This window comes from Callorhinus ursinus, unplaced genomic scaffold, assembly GCF_003265705.2.
Source record: "Callorhinus ursinus isolate GAN/ISIS: 27379988/994484 unplaced genomic scaffold, GSC_fseal_2.0 scaffold24, whole genome shotgun sequence".
Lineage (NCBI taxonomy): Eukaryota > Metazoa > Chordata > Mammalia > Carnivora > Otariidae > Callorhinus > Callorhinus ursinus.
Window position 1 is genome coordinate 30,912,300 of NW_027397086.1, and position 20,287 is coordinate 30,932,586.

The 20,287-nt window shown below is 44.1% G+C and overlaps 1 protein-coding gene across 8 annotated transcripts in view; it reads right to left on the reverse strand.

The window, feature by feature from the left end:
• The window catches only part of FRMPD1 (FERM and PDZ domain containing 1), a 50,024-nt gene that overhangs the window by 16,583 nt on the left and 13,154 nt on the right, over nucleotides 1-20,287 (reverse strand). For 2 of the 8 annotated variants that reach the window (XM_073876716.1, XM_073876714.1), the window contains exons 2-7: nucleotides 19,426-19,583; nucleotides 18,436-18,538; nucleotides 15,590-15,635; nucleotides 9,278-9,412; nucleotides 7,640-7,747; nucleotides 3,555-3,650 (exon numbers count right to left, since the gene is read on the reverse strand). In XM_073876716.1, the coding sequence (XP_073732817.1) occupies nucleotides 3,555-3,650; nucleotides 7,640-7,747; nucleotides 9,278-9,412; nucleotides 15,590-15,635; nucleotides 18,436-18,538; nucleotides 19,426-19,583 (646 nt within the window). The remainder of the gene's footprint in view (nucleotides 1-3,554; nucleotides 3,651-7,639; nucleotides 7,748-9,277; nucleotides 9,413-15,589; nucleotides 15,636-18,435; nucleotides 18,539-19,425; nucleotides 19,584-20,287) is intronic. The other 6 variants (XM_073876715.1, XM_073876717.1, XM_025888692.2 and 3 more) reach the window with 6 other exon arrangements.

A 20,287-nucleotide genomic window follows, 5' to 3' on the forward strand; every position in this document is an offset into this window, starting at 1 on the left:
CTCATCAGAGTTGTCCTGCCAAAAGCTCAGGTTTAGTAAATGCCAAACTTTCAGGTGCTACCTGCTCCTCACGATCCTGTCTGAATCCTCTTTCCACTTGCTCTATTATGCTCCATAACTCACCCGTAACTACGTCCTGAAGAATCTATCTGCTTCCGTAACTCAACATTATCTCATGCCTGCTTTGCAAGGCCTTGATGGAGAGCCCATCTCCTGACTCTGTTCCCCCTCTCCATCCTCCCATGTCTACCACAGTTTGAGCTCACCCATTTCTCCACTTTGTAGGCCGGTATCCTAATGACCACCCTACTACCCATCTGACCTCCACCTTTTATCTAAAGCTGGGGTTGGAACACCCATAGGTCGGATCCAGCCCACTGCTTGCTTCTGTAATTAAAGTCATATGGGAACACAGCCATGTCCGTTTGCTATAATGGCAGAGTTGAGTAACTGCGACAGAGACCCCACAGCCTGGAAACCTGAAACATTTACTATCTGCCCTTTACAGAAAAAGCGTGCTGACCCCTTTCTACAGAAAGTTGCTAGGCCAAGACTGACTGTGTACTGATTGTGCTCCCTTGCTCAAGAACAGGGGACCCCCACGGCCTGCTAGCCCAAATACAAACCCCTCAGCTTAATACTCAAACCTCTCCAGTATCAGGTGCCAATCCACTTCTCCCACTTGATCTGCTTACATCACCCAGTTACCAACAGAGTACCCATCACCCAGTTACCCCATCTCCCCACTCCCTCCCCTCCAGCAACCCTCAGTCTGTCTCCTATGATTAAGGGTCTCTTATGGTTTGTCTCCCTCTCTGATTTTGTCTAGTTTTATTTTTTCCTCTCTTCCCCTATGATCCTCTGTTTTGTTTCTTAAATTCCACATAACAGTGAGATCATACGATAATTGTCTTTTGCTGATTGACTTATTTCACTTAACATAATAACCTCCAGTTCCATCCATGTTGATGTAAATGGTAAGTATTCATCCCTTCTGACGGCTGAGTAATATTCCATTGTATATATGGACCACATCTTCTTTATCCATTCATCTGTTGAGAGACATTTGGGCTCTTTTCATAGTCTGGCTATTGTGGACATTGCTTCTATAAACATTGGGGTGCAGGTGCCCCTTCAGATCACTACATTTGTATCTTTGGGGTAAATCCTTAGTGGTGCAATTGATGGGTTATAGGGTAGCTCTATTTTCAACTTTTTGAGGAGCCTCCATCTTGTTTTCCCGAGTGGTCAAGCCCTCTACTCCTGTCAAAAGTTCCGATCTTTGGGTCTCTGTTGGTGCCATTCCCCATGCCCCGGGTGCTGTCTTCGCACCCCATGCAGGGCCTATTCCTGTCAACAGTCCGTCCATCTTTCCAAGTCAGCCTCCCTGGAGGCTTTTCCTTTTTCTCCAGCTGGCAGGTCTCTGTGCCCCGAGGCCTCAGCACACTGTTTTCATATCCCATGTTCATGATCCTGAGCACGTTGCACCTTTCACAGTGCATGGCGAGTTATCCCCAGGTCCCCTGCCTCTTCCCAGCCACAACACGAGTCTGGGCTCCCTTTGGGTGTGACCCTGGGTAATATATTGCTGTGTCCCTGACAGCTTTGTGGGCACACAATTATTCACCGGGTCAAATGACATATTTTTCTTGACTTAGAGAAAGGGGGTTTTCTACTGCGAGAACTTCGCTTCCCTTGGTAAGGGAGGCAGGGAAGAGAAGTCAATCCGAACGGACAGTGATTTTTCCTTTTTTTGACTGATGGGATTTGTTTCTATCCTCCCCCACCCCTCTCTGTCATAAAGAACTAAAAGATTTACTTTTTAAAAATTTGGTTACTACAGATAAGTAAAATTAAACAGTATTATACCAGCTAAAACCTTGCTCATTTCCCCAACTCTGTCTATCATCTGGGGTCTAATTCCCCTGTGGTGTGTGCTTTTATTGTAAATCCTCTCAGTCTTCTCGGCCACCAAAGTGGGACTCACTTTAAATAAATCATGCCTTCCATTCCAAAGCACTTGGATCAAAGATGGCAGAGGTAGAAACCTTGTCTAATTCATTTGCAAAACTTTTGGTGCAGAATGGTAGTGTGGCAAGCTCCAGGGCAGGGTTCAGAAACAGACCAAGTTTGAAGCCAGTTACCAGCTAGCTGACCTTGATAATTTGGAGGTCTCTTGGGCCTGGGTTCTCATCTACAAAATGGGGATAACACTCGTCACTTCACAAGGTTACCGGGGGCATTAGATGAGATAGTACACAAGGAAGTACCCGGGAGAGCAGGCCTGTAGTAAACACTTAACAAATCCATTCCTCCCTCCTCTTCCTTCTCTGAGCAAGGGCTTCCCAGGTTCAGAGAAGCTTTCTCCAGCTTCTCCTAAGTCATGCTGAGGCAAGAATGGGATAGGGCATTTGAAGCAGCTCTAGGAATTGCCAAAAGAAAGCGACAAAGAGGAACACTGGCTGTGTGCCTGTATGTGTGATGCGGGGTACGTGTGTGTGAGTGTGAGTGAGAGTGTGTGTCTGTGTGGGTCTCGGCTACTGTCCATCACCTACAGCTGCACTGGCCCACCTGAACCCCCTTTATTTGCTTCTTCACCAGAGCCTCGTTCTAACACCATCTACTCCTGGTCAGAAGCTGTCATGCCACTCCCCACTCCCTGTGAATAAAACCCAAACTCTGTGTCCCATCTTCAGTGCCCCCTGCAGCCAGCCTGTGCCATGTCCCCTCCTCCCACCAGCAAATGGCCTGTGCACTCATCCCGCTGGACAGATCACTACTTCTGGCTCTCTGCATTAGTCGACGTGACTTCCTCAGACTGCTGTGCGCCCTCCAACCCCCACCAACAGCCCTGCCCCCCCTTCGTTTGTTGAATTCTTGGTTGCCCTTCAAAGCTCAGCTCAGGTCCAGCTTTTTTTGCAAAGCCTCCTCTGACGTACTGCCAGGAAGGAGCAGATGGTGCTCTTTCCCCTGCATGCAGAGCACTTCCTTGTCCCTCTCTTTGCAGCCCTTATTTCATCCTGCCCTGGACTCTCAGGAGCTCCTCAAATGTCTAACATCCCTCAACTAGACTGCAAGCTTCTGGAAGACAAAACTACTCTTTACCTAGTCTGTGTCCCCACTCCTGGAGCATCTCCCTCAAATGGAGGAACCAGTGGATATAAGTTGAACTGTCTTCAACCCAGAACAGAATATGCAGATGCTTGGGCCCACTATGACATGTTGCTTAAGTTTTTAGCTGCACTAGTCTTTTGGGTAGCCGGTGGAGTCACATACAAGAAGCAGGGAGCCCAGTGGTTAAGGGTGAATGAAGGCTTACAAGCTGGGTACTTCATCCCTCTGAGCCCTGATTTCCTCCCCTGGAAGATGGTGACAAAAACACATCTTGCTGGGTGGTTGTACAGCTAATGAGATAACACAGTGCTTGGCTTACTGCAGGTACCCAGACCATCATGGTTGTAGGAGCACCAAGGCAGCTGCAGGGCAAGATGCCTGGGGGTCCTGGGAGCCAGCAAATTCTCACTGGGAAAGAGACTCAAGTTTACTCTTTATACCTTCACAGTTGTGTTTGCCTCAAACTTGAAAGCTTTGGTCTGTCCATTCTCCAAGTATAGCTTGAGCACATTGGGCATGCAGAGCAGAGAATTACCCTGGAAAACACAAGAGTAGAGTTGAAACTGGCCTTTTCTCTCCCTGGGTGTGACAAGTCCTCAGCTCCCTTGCCCCATCCAGTGTGGAGAACAGGATCTTCCCTAACCTCCTCACCATGTCATGGGCTGATTCTTGGCATCGGGAGATTTCTCCAATGGACCCGGTCAATGCCACACAGAGAGAGGCATGCCATGTTCCAGAATATCCACTACAGGTGTCAGACATGAGATGGTGGAGAAGAGTGAGCCCTGTCACAAGCATCCCAATGGCACTGCATGAGCCCGTATGAGGTCTCACAACCATCAGCTGCCACTTCAATACATTTGCTTGTTACCCTCATGGAATACAATTTAATAAATCAGATGACAAGCACGCACACTCACCCCAGAGAGCCTTTCCTGGTGGGGCTGTGGGGGTGCTGATTGGGGTGGGAAGCTCCCTCAAAGCCCCCCCCATTTTCCTGCTGCATTCCTTGTAGTGAAGCATTACCAAAGGGCAGAGGGCTACTCCCACCCTGACGCATCCCAATCATCGCCCGAGGCTTGTGGAATCGCCTAAGGGATTCTGCCACTCTTGGAGGGTTTTTTGGGAAGCAGGCACAGGACTGATCTGTGTTTTGTAACCCCATGCCAGCCAGAATTCCTGGGATGGGGCAAGAGAACGCTTCCCTTTGGGATTAGAGAATCCCCCCAGGGCTGGCTCTCATAAAAGTGACCTCTGAGTGCTTAGCTGCAAATAAAGAAAGCCCTGGGGGTTGATGTCTTCCAGAATCCGTGAGCAAGCAATTCTAGAGTCCCCAAGATTTGAGCTAAAACTGCCCCCAGTTTTAATCTCTGCAAAGAGTTTGGATATAAAGCCCACCTGGGTAGAGAAGCCTATCATCTTTTTGCAAAAAAAATGGACAGTCCACCTCAGATGAGAATTTTGCTTCTTCTAACTATAAGGGCACTCATATCTTTTCAGTAAGACTCACACTCATCACTCTCTATAACTAAAAAAAACCACAGTAGTTTTATGGAGGAAAGAGGGGTACGTTCAGATTGCAGTGTCGCTTCACAATCAGGGATGAGGAACTGCAAACTGCTTGCTCTGTTCTCTTCTCACTTCTCCGGTTTCGGGTGCTTAGAATGACCTTCATCTTTGGATCTCCCAAGGGCAAAATTTCTCCCTTGGGACTTTATTATTTGGGACTTCCAAAAAATACATCCACAACAGCATCACATAACTATCACCATTTACTTCTAAGACTTCTTCCAATTTTTATCTATACCTGTAAATCGCTTTTAGAGAGTGGTAACAGAGCATGCATGATTTCTATCTTCATTTTTTACTCAACACGTATTTCATACACTTTTTCCTGGGAGTTTAATGTTTATAATTTTATTTTTTTAAATATTTTATTTATGTATTTGAGAGAGAATGAAAGTGAGCGAGATCACAGAGGGAGAGGGAGAAACAGACTCACCGCTGAGCAGGGAGCCCAATGCGGGGCTCGATCCCAGGACTCTGGGATCATGACCTGAGCTGAAGGCAGACACTTAACCAACTGAGCCACCCAGGTGTCCCAGTGTTTGTAATTTTAATGGACTTAGAATCTTCTACTGGTTTGAAATATCAGAATGGATTTAACCATTCTCGGCCCTACACATTTAGCATTCTTTTCAATTTTTTTTTCTAATTTAAAGATCCATACCATAGATATCTTTGAACACATGGATTTCTGCGTTTAAATTATTTTATAGACTAAATTAATAGGAATGTGATTCTTTTTTTTTTTAAAGATTTTATTTATTTACTTGCTAGAGAGAGAGAGAGACCATAGGTGAGAGAGAGTGAGCGAGAGCACAAGCAGGGGGAGCTGCAGGCAGAGGGAGAAGCAGGCTCCCTGCCAAGCAAGGAGCCAGATGCGGGACTCGATCCCAGGATCCTGGGATCATGACCTGAGCCGAAGGCAGCTGCTTAACCTACTGAGCCACCCAGGCGTCCCAGGAATGTGATCCTTGGGTCACTTTTTTATGGCATTCACTATGTTTTGTCTTCCCCACCCCCACATAAAAACAGATGAAATCAATTTACAAAGCCACCGGTTAGTGCATGACTGTATCTACTTGGTCAGCAACAGGCCTTACAATTTTTTCTTTATTTGTGCTCATTTACTAAGTGTAAAGTGGCACTTCTTCATATTTCCCTTTGCAATTCTTTAAATGTTGGCAAAGTTAAGCATTTTGCAAATGTTAGCTTACCATTTTAAATTTTCTGGGGTCTTATCCTGCTTTCAGGGGAAAGGTTAACAACCAATTTCATCATCTTTTACTTACTTTTAAAAAATATTTATTTATTTATTTTGGGGGGGGGGAATGCGTGTGGGCAGAGGGCAGAGGGAGAGAGAGAATCTCCAGCAGACTCCCTGCTGAGCGTGGACAAAACCTAAGCAGGGCCGATCCCACAACCCTGAGATCATGACCTGAGCTGAGCCCAAGAGTTGGACGCTTAACCGACTGAGCCACCCAGGTGCCCCAATTTTATCATTTTTTAAACATTTGAACGGATGAATAGGTAGGTCACAGTGATGAACTCTCACTGGTTTTGCTGTCTCTGCCTTATGTGGCTGATACAGAGACTTGGTGCTCTGATCTAGCAAGTCTACCCAGAAATACCTTTTTAGAAACCCTATTTCTCTAACCTCCCACCCCCTACCAAAACTCTAGACCATTTTTTGTAGCCAGTTCAGGTCAAAACCTGTCCTTACCTGGTCTTCTCACAATACCAGTGAGTGGGGATGGTAGCCATTTTAACACAGGATCCAAGTGATTGGGTTCACATCTGTAGAACTATTATTCTCTACCTGTCCTATGAGCTGGTTCTAGCCTCTACCTCTCATCCCTGTGTATTACTCTTAGAAACGACACTGAATCTAAATTTAATTTGCTAAAGAGGCTCAATCCATTTCCACAAACATGGACAGACAGAGACACAAACATGGCCGGGTGACAGGGTCTCAGGCATTAGGCCTCCCACTGGTCCCTGCATGAACAAATCCACCTCCCACTCTCAGGTCTAATGAAGGTGTGGTCTGTTAAGTAGCAGGCAAGGTAGAAAATGAGGTCTCTGCAGATGTGAACAAGATCGCTGGGACCCTTTGTTAAAATGGCCACGATGCCCCATCTACTGGTGTCTACACAAACAAGGACAAGCTCTGACTTGAACATTTCAAAGTCTAATATTGATTGAGGAGTTCAAAATGGCAATAGTTTCAGACCATTGGGAAGAAAATGTGTAAACTATGAGTAAATGAGTCTTTAATCCAACAGCCCACATTAAAAACACCAAACTCCAGCCAATACTTTCCCTTTACAAATTTGTCCTCTGAGCCCCCAATCCTGGACGCCTCCATAACAAAAAGGACTAGACAGGATGTTACAGTGGAAAACAAAAGAACTGAAGTCACACAGACCTGGGCTCATATATTTTCTTACTATATGTTCTCAGAGGTTAATTCTCTTAAAATCTCTAAACCTCTGCTTCCTCATGTGTTAAAATATCTCCCTTGCAGGGTATCATGATGACTAAGGATTATGTACCCAAAAAGTTTAGGTTTACATAATAGAAGTTCAACACATAATGGGTTCTTGGGGGGGGGAAGCCAATCTCCACCACTATCGTCACTATTATCGATACAGAAGGAACACTAGGTTCAAAGGTTCAAAATGAGAAATTAGCATTTAGAACCTGTTGATATTTCATGGGCAAGAGAATGGAGTCATGGAATAACAAACAGCCACACCCCGTGCTTCTCTCCCTGGCTCTCCCTGTCCACGGTCTGCCAGCACCTCACGGAGGGTGCTCAGACCCTCTAGCAAACCTACTGCACTCCCTCGGTATCCTCTCTGTGCTGAGTCTCTGATCCAGAGTCTCAAAGAGGTAGGTGCCAGGAGGCGGCTCGTCGGCTTCATGGAGAGTGATTTCAAGCCCCTGACTAGTGACGCACCTGGCTGTGTCCACTGACAAGCACTTCCTCAGCGAAGTGCACCTTCACGGGGTTGGTCTTTAGCCTGGCTCTCTTCTCCTCCGTCAGGAAGGATGACTTGGGAACTCCCTGCAAAACATTAACATGACACATTTTAGAACCGGACTTTTGTAAAAGCCATTACACATCTCCTCATCTCTTAAAAACAAAAGCACAAACCCTGACAGCTGTTGAGACCTCAGTTAAAACCTACAGAGGACAGCATCCCACTAGAGATCTCTTTTCATAATATCTAGGGATCCCAACCCAGACAACGTTCTTATGTGTCTGAGAAGAGTTGAAGATTCAATATGATAGCAAAATGGTTGTGTATAACAAAGACAAGAACTGGCTTATGAACAACAAGACAAAAGTTCTGCTACTCAACAGTTGTGAGACCTACCTCAAACACAAATTCTTATGGAAGAAAACCAGTTTGTGTGTGTGTGTGTGTGTGTGTGTGCACGCGTGTGTGTGTGTAAAACAAAACAAAATAACTCTGTGTGACTTTGGCCAAGTTATCGGTCCTCTTTGGCCTTTAGTTTTCCTATGTACCATGTGAGAGTTGGATCCGAATAACTCCAGGGCTCCCTGAAGCTCTGACCCCTTTGATTTATCCTTGGCCCCTCTTTGCTCTTCTCATCTTTTGGGTGGTACCCTCTTTCCTCAGAGGTAGAAAGAGTCATCATAGGTTGGCATGAGTATGTGATGAAGCCCCTTGCCTAGACCCTAGGAGATTAAATTGTGACACAATGAAGAGCAACTTGCATGATCTAGACCAACAGGATGTGATCTTCCTGGATGGAATCTTGGTATGTTATTCCCAGCCTGGCATGCTACATTTCTTGGTCTGGATAGTCCTTTAGGCCAGGCTCTAGAAAGGTACATGTGCTAAGAGTCTCAAGATGGAGCTCTGAACCACATTTTATGTAGCTGATGGAAGACAGATATAACAATCAGAGAAGCTACAGGAAACAATGCTCATAGCCTCACATATCAACAGACCAATGCCATTAAGCACCTGAAGTGAAGAAGTGACCCTGAAATTTTAATGCAAGATAAATTTGATCTTACAAGTAACTAGAGCCTTGGTGTAACAAGGTTCATTACTATGATTCAGTATCTCAAATACATAGTTTGCTTTTTAAAAATTTAGTAAAAGGAGAAGGGGAAATAACAATGTTTCCAGGGAAGAGGTATACCTGTGTGGTAATCTCTCAACTCCAGAAATTACTTAACCTCAATTTGCTTTCTTCTTCAAGCAGAATGATTTTTTAGTCAGAAGAAACAGAATAAGGGAGAAAAGAAAGTTACAACACAAAACTGATGATAAAACTATCAGCCTGCTTTGAATGAGCTCAAGACACCTATACCAGTAAATCCAGGGGCTGGTAGACTATCATACATAACAGCTGGCATCGGCATCATCCACAGAAGAGAAAATGGAAGAAATATTAGGAGACTAAAGATGGTTAAGTATCAAATTTCCCAGAAAATGAACATGGAAAATTAAGGAAAACACATATTGGTAAGCTTGTCATTATTTCTTGGCAAAATTCAAGATAAGAGGTGGTCAGAGAGCTTTTAGTCATTGATCACTAATAACCAATATGGAGTTACCAATAACAAGTCAGAGCCAACCAAGTTCATTTTTCTTTTGAAGATGGGATTCCAGATTGGTAAGGCAGGGTCCTGTGGATAGAGTAGTATTCCTCCATTCTTGTAAAGTGTTTGATAAGGTCTCCTATAATCCCCCTGTGGAGAAGGCCAGATGCAGAGCCATTAGGAGGATTCAAAACTAGTTGACCTATGCTCACAATTGTCCTGATTTCTAACTAAGCAACTCAGGCTCCCTTTGGCTCAGTCTCCAACAATGATGGTTAGCAATGCCTTAGATGAAGTCAGAGAAAGTGTACTTACCAAACCTGTGAATGACACAGAGCTACAAGGTATCATCAGATCTCAGGCAGCAGAAATTCAGAAGGAAAGGTAAAGGAACTGGATATCTAAAAGAGGTGTGTGGAAAACTTGAGGGGCGGGGGCAGCTATGGGCCAGAGGCCAAAAAGTCACTAACAACAAGCATAAGAGGGTACAAGAGAGCAGGGCTGTCAAGAGCTGAAGGGAAAAGAGTAAAGTGAGGGGTCTAAGTGACAGTTACAACCATCACTACCCTAAAGACTCAAAGGAATGAGAAGCTAGGGGCAGAACAGGGAGAGATGCAGAAAGAAAAAGAATGTGTGGTGGGGGTAGGGGGGAAAACCGCTATTCTCTCTCCCCTTGGGGACAGCAATCTTGCAAGAGTGAGGCCCAGAGGTGGATCAGACTAAAGAAAAGCCATTGGCCGGGTAATGGAGGAAGTGGGGGAGGCGTGGGAATAGATAGATCCCTGACTGGAAGGGAGAATGAGCACAGCCGATGACTGCACAAATATGCCCTTCAGTTCTGTGCTTCCCTGACTGTCGAATCTCAGCATGCCAGAACACTGGGCCAAAGCAACATGATCTGACAGGGATTACTGTGAAGTGTGGCACTGAGGATCAAAAAAAAAAAAAAAAATCAATTGCACAGCATGGGATGGGGTCTTGGAAGCGATTCATTGGAACCCAGCCTCGGTTTTTGGTCAACCACAAATTTCACCCATGCCAACAGCGTGACCAGGCCTCCTAAAATCTTAACCCCATCTTGGGCCTCGCTACCATTTTCAGTGCGCATCAGAAGTGCGCCCTCTGTGCCCTTGGCACTCTCTCACCCTCTCACCAGTGGACCCTAGGTGGAACTGTATTCCTTTCTGGGTGCCACCATTTGGGAAGGTCACCATGAAACTGTCCAGAGAGCTATCAGAGAAGTGAAGACTCAGAGAAGCATCTTATGAAGAGTTGATGGAACAGGAGTGAGCCTGGAGAAGAGAAGGCCACAGCTCCAAACCTTTGCCAATCTATTTCATTCAAGGTAGACTTGCCCTGACAAGCACTAGTTGGTGGGAATCACAGGGAAGGAGGGCCTCTCTCATATTTGGAACCACCCAACCATGAAACTAGATGCTTTGAGAAAGAATACACACACCGTCACAGAAATGCCCAATCCACAGGCCCCACCGTGGGTCCTACACTTTTATACCTGAACAGCAGCTCTGCTATCTGTATACCTTGGCATTTAAGCATGTTGCAAACCACTCACTTGAGCCATCTAATATTAAAAAGAGATTCTTTAGGGGTGCCTGGGTGGCTCAGTCATTAAGCGTCTGCCTTCGGCTCAGGTCATGATCCCAGGGTCCTGGGATCAAGCCCCGCATCAGGCTCTCTGCTCGGCGGGAACCCTGCTTCTCCCTCTCCTGCTCCTGCTCACCCTGCTTGTGTTCCCTCTCTCGCTGTGTCTCTGTCAAATAAATAAATAAAAATAAAATCTTTAAAAAAAAAGAGAGATTCTTTAAAGAAGGTGAGCTTATTATTCTAGGATATTTAGATTCTCCCTGGGTTCTAAATTAATCCATCAGAGAGTAGACCTGAGCTGATAAAAACTTTCTCTGTGCATGTTTTAGCTGAACTAAGTTAATGCTTAAAAGGGCATCGAAAGGGACAAGTGGAAAAGTTCTATATCTTTTTCACTACTCTCCACCCTAGACTGGCCAATGTCATTTCATAAAGACAGCAGGGTTGGGGCGCCTGGGTGGCTCAGTTGGCTAAGCATCAGACTCTTGATGTCGGCTCAAGTCGTGATCTCAGGGTGGTGAGACTGAGCCCCACGTCGGGCTCCGCGCTGGGCGAGGAGTCTGCTCAAGATTCTCTCTCTCTCTCTCTCCCCCACTCTGCCCCCGCCTTAAAATACAATTAAAAAAATAAAGACAGCAGGGTTTAAGGAGGTAGACTAGCATGACGCTATTGACTGTGCGTTCTGAAATCTGACTACCTGGAAAATAACCCAGCTCCACTGATTTCTGCATGTGAGACCATGGACGTGTGAGGCCACAGTGTCCTCAACTGTAAAAGGGGGATAACAAATATATCTACCTTGTAGGATTTTCTTTTGGTGAAGATTTAGTAAGACATTAAATATCGGTATTAATATAACAATATACTATAAGCCATGAATTAAATACAGCTCTCTACAATTAAACTAATATATATAACATACATATGTCATATATATGTTATATATAATGTATATACATATATTTTTCCCCATAAAATTCTACGCCCTACAGAAGCAGTAATTACTATTTCAACTTCGGATTTTACTTTTTTTTTTTAAAGATTTATTTATTTGACAGAGAGAGACAAAGCGAGAGAAGGAACACAAGCAGGGGGAGTGGGAGAGGGAGAAGCAGGCTTCCCGCTGGGCAGGGAGCCCGATGCGGGGCTCGATCCCAGGACCCTGGGACCGGAACCTGAGCCGAAGGCAGACGCTTAACACCTGAGCCACCCAAGTGCCCCTTTATTTTACTTTTTAAAGATTTTTAAAGTAATCTCTATACCCAACATGGGGCTCAAACTCACAACCCTGAGATTAAGAGTCTCATGCCCCACCGAGTGAGCCAGCTAAGCCCCCAACACGCCCCGCCCCCAATTTTGGATTTTATAATTCTTCATCAATTTCAAGCCATTTGAGAACTCGAAGAATCTGCTATGGCAAAGATGAGCATCCTTGTTGAAGCAAGACACATTCGATCATTCATCTTATGATCATGTAACTGCTGATAAGAGGCCTGAGTGGGCTGGACAACATTCAGGGCATTTCTCAGGACATGGGTCAATATCAGCTTTCCCTGCAGGAACCCCAGAGCACAACATTTGCATCCTCCTCTGCTCAGGAACCTCAGAGGAATCTCAGGAGTCATACTGGAACATGTTTATTTTCCTCTCCCTACACTTTTCATTTTTAAAAGGATGCAACCATAAGCTGTTTCCTTCTTATTTACTTAACAAGTGTTTTGCTTTCATTTCTTGAAAACAGCAGGGGAAAAAAAAAACCCCACCTAATTAAGATTAAGATGTTCTCCATTGAGATGCTAATCAGCTAAATAAAAAGAATCTCTTACCACCTGCACAACCATTTATACTGATTAGCTTTCAGCATACTTTTTTTTATACATTGGTTTCACATTATTTCATAGACAAATTCTGTTTAGGAGAATCTCCGTTTATTTATCCATAAAACATTTGGTCTGTCATATTTATGGCAAACATCTTAATCCTATTTAGGTGTTTTTTTTCCCCATTCTATTTCCCAGAAATAAAAACAAAAAACAGTACTTGTCAAAAATGAGAAGAGACCACAATTTCTTTGCTTTTTAATGTTCTGAAGTTTTTGGACCAGAGAAATAAAATTTTCTCACATAATCAAATAGCTGTTTGTTCATCGTGCTTCCTCCCACTCCCTATATAGTTAGGAATTCTTTCTATAACCTATGACCAGAGACACACTCATCCATATTACCTATATTTTAATATTTTTATATTTATTATTACATCAAATGGTGTGACGAGACTTTTTTTTCAAATACTTAAAGAAATGTCCTAGTATGATTTTGTGAATGATCATCTTTTCTTCTAGTAAAATGGGATGCCATATTTTTCACATACTAAATTCTTATATCAGTACCTATTCTAGGACTTTCTATTTGATTACACTGACATGTGCAACCATTTCATCAATATCATGCTGTTTTAATTATTTTAGCTTTATTAGTTTTAAAATCTGTTACATCAAGGCCATCCTCATTACTTTCTTAAAATTTTTAAATTTAAATTTTTTTTTATTTTTTAAAGATTTATTTATTTATTTGAGAGAGAGAGAACGAGCAGGGGGTAAGGGGAGAGGGAAAGAGAATCCTCAAGCAGACTCCCACTGAGCACAGAGCCCGACACAGGGCTCAATTCCACCTCCCTGAGATCATGATCTGAGCTGAAATCAAGAGTCGGCCACTGAACTGACTGAGCCACCCAGGTGCTCCATTACTTTTTTTTTTTTTTTAAGATTTTCTTGATAAGGGATACCTGGGTGGCTCAGTTGGTTAAGGGTCTGCCTTTGACTCAGGTCATAATCCCAGGGTCCCAGGTGGAGCCCTGCACTGAGCTCCTTGTTCAGCTGGGGGTGTGGGGAGCTGCTTCTCCCTCTGCCTGCCACTCCCCCTGCTTGTGCTCTCTTGCTCTTTCTGACAAATAAATAAATAAAATCTTTAAGGTGTTATGCACAAACAATGAATCATGGAACACTACATCCAAAACTAATGATGTAATGTATGGTGATTAACATAACAATAAAAATTTAAAAAAAATAAAATCTTTAAAAAAAAGATTTTCTTGATGTGTCCCTTCAATAAACTTTGCCAAAATTCAAATATAAGTCCCAACGGGAGTTTGAATTTGGAGTAAGAATATATATTAATGAGAATAACCAATGTATTTATAACAGTCTTCCCATTAAAGAACATGGTCTGTATCTCTTTTTATATTAAAAAAAGTGTTTACATCCTTCATAATATTCTACTTTCCTTCACATAGGGTCCACCTATTTCTTTTCCTTGAAGATTTCCTTTTTTCTTATTTTTTCCCTTAAAGGACTGACTCTGGGATTTATTAACTTTACAATTTTTGTTTTCCAAAGCATCATTTAGATTTTAACTTTTATTATTTTCTTTATTCTGCTTTATGTTTTATAGTCTTTTCTTCCAACTTCTTGCACTGAATAGTCACTTGACCTACTTCCTTATTCAATAATGAAATCACCTAAGACTATATATTTTACTCTGAGTATAGCTTTGACTGCACATAAATTTTAAAAAGCACACTTATAATTTTATTTTATTTTTCTTAAAGATTTTATTTATTTATTAGAGAGAGAGCAAGAGCACAAGCAGGGGGAGCAGCAAAGGGAGAGGGAGAAACAGGCTTCCTGCTGAGCAGGGAGCCCAATGTGAGACTAGATCCCAGGACCCTGGGATCGTGACCTGAGCCAAAGGCAGCTGCTCAACTGACTGAGACACCCAGGTGCCCCGACACTTCTAATTTTAAATTTTCTTCTAACTAGTCTATAATGGTAGTTTTGCTTTTCTATCTGACCCCATCTTTACTTGGGAGATTGCATTTTTATTTCCAAATGGCTGGACAGTTTTAATTAAGTTTTTGGTAGTTATTAATTTCTATTTCATTATATTCTGGAAAAGAGACTTATATAGTTTCTTATTTGGGGAATTTATTGAGTTTTTTTGATAGAGTGGTATGTGGTCGATTAGATTATTAAATGCATTAATGAAATTCTCCATGCCCCTATTTATTTTTTTATCTTTATGTGCCCAAGGCTAAGAGGTATGCATTAAAGTCTCTCAGAATGAGAATTTTCTGTCAACTCTTCCTCCTTGGTAGTTCTTTCTCTTAGGACTTGATTATATACTTTCCCCTAGATCACAGAGAAAGGGCTCCTTGGCCTGTGGTGTTTGGGATTGCCATTTCCTCCCAGCACATCATCTACACCACACCCTTGCCTTGTGATGAACCTCAGGGCTGACAAGACACTTTCACATCCAACACCTCATAACGACCCATTAGAGAGACAAGACAATTATTGTCATCATCACTGTTTTACAAAAATGAAAACTGAAAGTTAATGACTTGCCCAAAGTCATAACACACAAACTTATCTTAAAACTTGTAGTTTGGTGCCCTTGTCATCGTCCCGCTCTGCATAGTCCCAGATCTGTCTCCTTAGCTGGACCACAAGTTCTGGAAGCCTGGACTGATCCATACCTGTCTCCTCTACAGCACTGACTCATCAGCTGTCTTCAGGCAACGTTGACTGCCTGCCCACCCATGTCCTGGCTGCTGTCCCCTCTGCATTTGCCTTCCCTATTTGTTCTCTGAGGGATTATCCCACTGGGGACTTGGAGTCTCGAGGCCGAGAAAGGGAAAACTAACAGGACATAGAAAGAGATTTACCGACGTGCAGCGAACAACTGTGATTGAAAGAGAGTCTTCAGCTTCCCTGAAAAAAAAAAAAAAAAGAATAAAAATAAAACCATTTCATCACTTTGGATGATGTGCGTGTGCGTGTGTGCGTGTGCGTGTCAGGGTCAAAAAGACTGGCAGGATTACAAAGCAGCCTCTTTTGCTTCAGCTTTTTTGGTTCAGCAACATCGAGAAAGACGTTGAAGGAAGCAGGGGTCTGCAGAGGAGCTGAACCTGCCCCAGAGTGCCCCCCCCATGGAGGGAATCTTTATTAGACACTTGCCTCTACAATCTAGTCTACACCTGCAGCCACTTAGTTAAGTCACTTAGATTTAATTTAGTCTTTATGATGGAGAACTCATGCAGTTTGTATGATCACTAGCTAGGTTTATGTCCAAAAAAATTTTTTTAAGAGAAAACATAGCCATAAGACAGATAACTTAGGTTGCTATTTCAGACAACTTAGGCTAAACATTTCACTAGATTGAATGAATGAATGTGGATTGCATTTATCAGATAAAAGCCAACCAGCTTGTGGTGTTTGGGCACACAAAATCAGTGTAATAAGCCAAATCATATATCAAGATACTAGACATTTCTGTCTTGTTATTATCTCTTAGATTCCAAAAGTGACAAAAGTCAACCAGATGCTGGCCAAACTTCCATTTTGTACTGGAGAACAGAACTGAAAAAAAATCAATTCATATTTCCTTTTCCTTTGCCATCGCTACATAGAGAAGCTGTTTGCAAATAATTTCATTTGACTTCTTGCAATATGAACATTTAGGCCAATTGCTGCTGGTGTGTTGCTTCCTCAAATGGGTAAAATCAACTTGCGGTTTCTAAGTGTCTAGGGATTGCCTCTTTTCCATTTTATAGAAGAACAGGCCTTTCCCAAGATAATTTACAACAAACCAAGGTTGTTATAAATTGCTCTTAAAAGGACATTAGGTCTCACAGTTATCAGGAGGGATTAGAGAAGTTTCATTGTGCCATGTTTTGCTTGGATTTTTCCCTTTATAAGTGGCAATGGCAGTGGGAATTAAGCTTAAAAAAAAAAAAGCAGTCCTGGGATTTTGCACATGCAGTGTATGACAAAGAGCGCAGATGCACAGCACACATCAAGTCACATCCCTGCTGAGAGTCTTCAATGGCTCGCCATTCCACACGGAGACTAACACCTGAACTTGCTGTGTCAGCATTCAAGACCCTTCACCATGTGGGCCTCACTTCCCAGAACTTTCCTCTAGGCCTCTGGTGCCTCAGGCAAACTGACCTTCTCAGCATCTTCCCCGCTCCCCACCCAGTATTTCCTACTTACCACTTCTTTGCCTGGTTCATCTTTCACCTCCACCTTTGTGGGCCAAATTCTACCCAGCATTAAAGGTACACCTGAAATCCTTCTGGACTCCTCTGTTTTGTCAAACCCAACTTCCCCACAAGCTGGAGGAATCTGTAACATTAACAGCCCCTTTCCTCTGGCTTCCTGATGCAATGTCTTCCCTCAACTTCACAGGGGTGCACGTGAGTCATTCCTGCACTCCCAGACTGCAGCGTGTGGGGAGTGCAGTCCCTTTGCCCCACAGGGCTCCTTTCCCACACAAGGTGCTCAGTAAACAGGCTGGGTTCGATGTTACCCACACACCCACATTCCGACCTACTGCTTTAAACTGAGAATAATTTTGCTTGTTAGTCAGAGTTTGATCTAGCCTGGCAGAAATATTAGTATCACTGAAAATCTAAACTTAATTTGTGGACATTGATCATCTTTGAGAAAATCACCCCAATAACTGGGAAAGCAAACTTCATGATTTCCATCACCATGCTTCATTGTGTAGAAATGAAATCATCAAATCCTATCTGGGCTGTCCCACCCACTCAACTTATTCTCTGGCAATCCAGGAGCAATACTGGGCTTGGCTGAAAGGATTCTATTTTCTACACTTTGATGGAGTCTCTGTAAATCGTAAGCTACGTATGTGTGTCTCTCCGCAGCAAGACTGTGTGCCTCCTGAGGGCGAAGACTATATCCCGTATTTTCGTCTCATTCTGGCTTTGTCACTGTTCCTCACCGTTCAGTATGTGCTGCCCATGAGAGGCCCTCAGAAACGAAAGCCACCCAACACCACTCACAAAAAAGGCATAGTAAGTATCTTCAAGTTGGCTTTCATGTAACTCTATTTCTCATGTCTCTTTATTTAAAGTCACCGAAACAGTGTTGAGTGACAAACTGGAAAGACAAAACCCACAGGTGCCGACGCGATGTCTGTCAGCGCTCTTCACTCCTATCGCTGACCTTCTTCTGTCATAAAACCAGGGTCAGCAACTGTTGGCTCATTCAACTGAGCGCTCACTCTGTGCCGGCTCTGAGGCAGATCCCAGTCTATCCAGAAAGTGAGGCGTTGACGCAAGTCACAAAGCCAACAGGCAGAAGCAGAGAAACTACATATACACCAACCAGGCATTTAAGGAGAGCTCTCAGAAGGGTTAAAGAAGAACTAACAATTTGGCATGTTTAGTCCAGTCTTTGGCATATGCTACAACAATCCTAGAAATCCTTACCGTGTATTATTCCTAACTACACTGCCTGCTGTGCCCAGCGTGGGGTCTAGCATAGCAGGGGGTTGATAGATAGAGCACCCTGTCCTTGCCCCCTATCGCTTCTCTAGGCGGATGAAGCACATGGTAACCGAGATGGAATTCTCAAACAAGGCTGCCACTTTAAGGAGACGGGATCCTACTAAAACCATGGGGAGATCAATTATGTTATTCCTGTCACCCATCTTTGCCCTGTGATCATCTGTGTGACTCTGCGGATGATGGAGGCAATTTAGTACCTCAGTATATGGACTGCTCGTTCACAGGAAAGGCTTTCGGCAGGCTCGTTGTTCATTTGGAGGATCTGATCACCAGGGAAAAGCTTGCCATGAGCAGAGCTTCCTGTTGGACAGAGAAGTAATTGGTGTTCATGCCAGGAGAGCCAAGACCCCAAGATGTCATAGCCACACAAATGAATGGCAGGTTGATCCAGTCCCCTGGGCACCAGGTCACTCCCCTCCCCACCCCCATCCCCAGCCAGCTTTGGGTTCACATGGATCTATTTTCCTGTTTACAAAATGTGAATAATGTACGTATCGTCCCATCACCTTCAAGGGATATTAGGAGACTGTCCTGGGAAAGAAAACTAGCAGAAACCCCCAGAATCAACAGAGCTGGCCGGTGAATCTACTACATTCATCTATAAAGAACTCTGGGTGTGTGTGTGTGTGTGTGTGTGTGTGTGTGTGTGTGTGTGTGTGTAAACTGAAATCAGTAGATTTTAACTAGTTCCAGATCTAACATCAATACATAGCTGATGTATGAAAACAAACACTAGACATTTCCAGCATGCTCTTCTTCACCCTGAGAGAGCCTATATTTTACAAAGACTCAAGTGAAAACAAATCAGTAAGTTCTATTACTCTCTGGCCAGCAACTCTCCCCAGCTCGGAGCATGCAGGGTTTCAGAGAGGAGGGCCAGCTGATCCAAATACCGTCACTGCCCTGAGACTGGCCAGGGAGCCACGGGTGGGCAAAGCCCTGGTCCAGGCCAGCAGGAGCCTGGGGTTCCGATCAGCAGGTGCACTTGGGGCTTCCTCCCTCTCCGCACCAAAGGAAGGTACAGAGCTCTAGACAGAATTAGGTCAGAATTAGATGTGCCCTTTCTAACTTCCTAGGGTGGCATTTTCGAAATTATGTTCTAGGACAGAGAGATGAGAAGAGATCCAGGGCTATTTCTCCCCTCCTGAAAAGCCAAACTCCTTTCTTGTTTCCCAGTCAGCCCCTACCTGCTGTGACGGCCACCACTGTGAGGGGAAGGCTCTCGGAAATGTGAAATCCGTAGTCCTGGAGGAGGGCATCTTTGTCTATTTTTACTGTGTGTTTCACAGGGGTGAGGGTCTGGATTGGGATCCCGGGGGACCCATCAGCTGCAGCAACTTTAGCCCTGGAAGAGAAGGAGTATTATAAAAAAGAGACAGAGGGGGATTGTAGGTAGTGGTCACAAACCGGGACAGCCCTAGGTATCCTGGAGGGGGACGTTGCAGGGCGGAGCACACCCCAACTCTCCTCTTGACAGAGCGAAGGCACAGAAACTGGTAGAGCACAGTACCAGGCTGTAAAAGAGAAGTCGTGAAGTGCTCTGGGCACTCAGAGAAAGGGGAGAGCAGTTCCCACTTTGCCAGGTAGGCGGTAAGGAACCAGGAAAGCATTTGCTGCCTGGAAGAGGGGACATTTGAGCTGCACCTTGAGAGATGTCGAGGGTATATCTACACATCCCAGATCCTGGCACACAGAAGATATTCAGTAGCTGCTGCTGAGTGGATGGATGCAAGGATGCGGGGGAGATGCAGGGATGGGCGGGATGCAGGGATGGGGGGATGTCGGGCCAGGCATCAGGCAGGGGGCAGTGATTCAGCAGAGGTACAGAAGAGGAAAAACAGGGACGGTGAACAGGAACGAGGTGTTGTTCAGTTTGAACGTCTGAGGCTGACTAATTCCACAGATGGATTGTTTCTTTGGAGATTTTTTTTTTCTTTTGGGCTTTGAGATGAAATTCATAACTGTGAGGATTCCAATAGGAAATCCCCGGAGAGTGAAGATTCCCCCTAGAGTAATCTTTAAAAACATGTATGTTCTCTGTAAATCTAA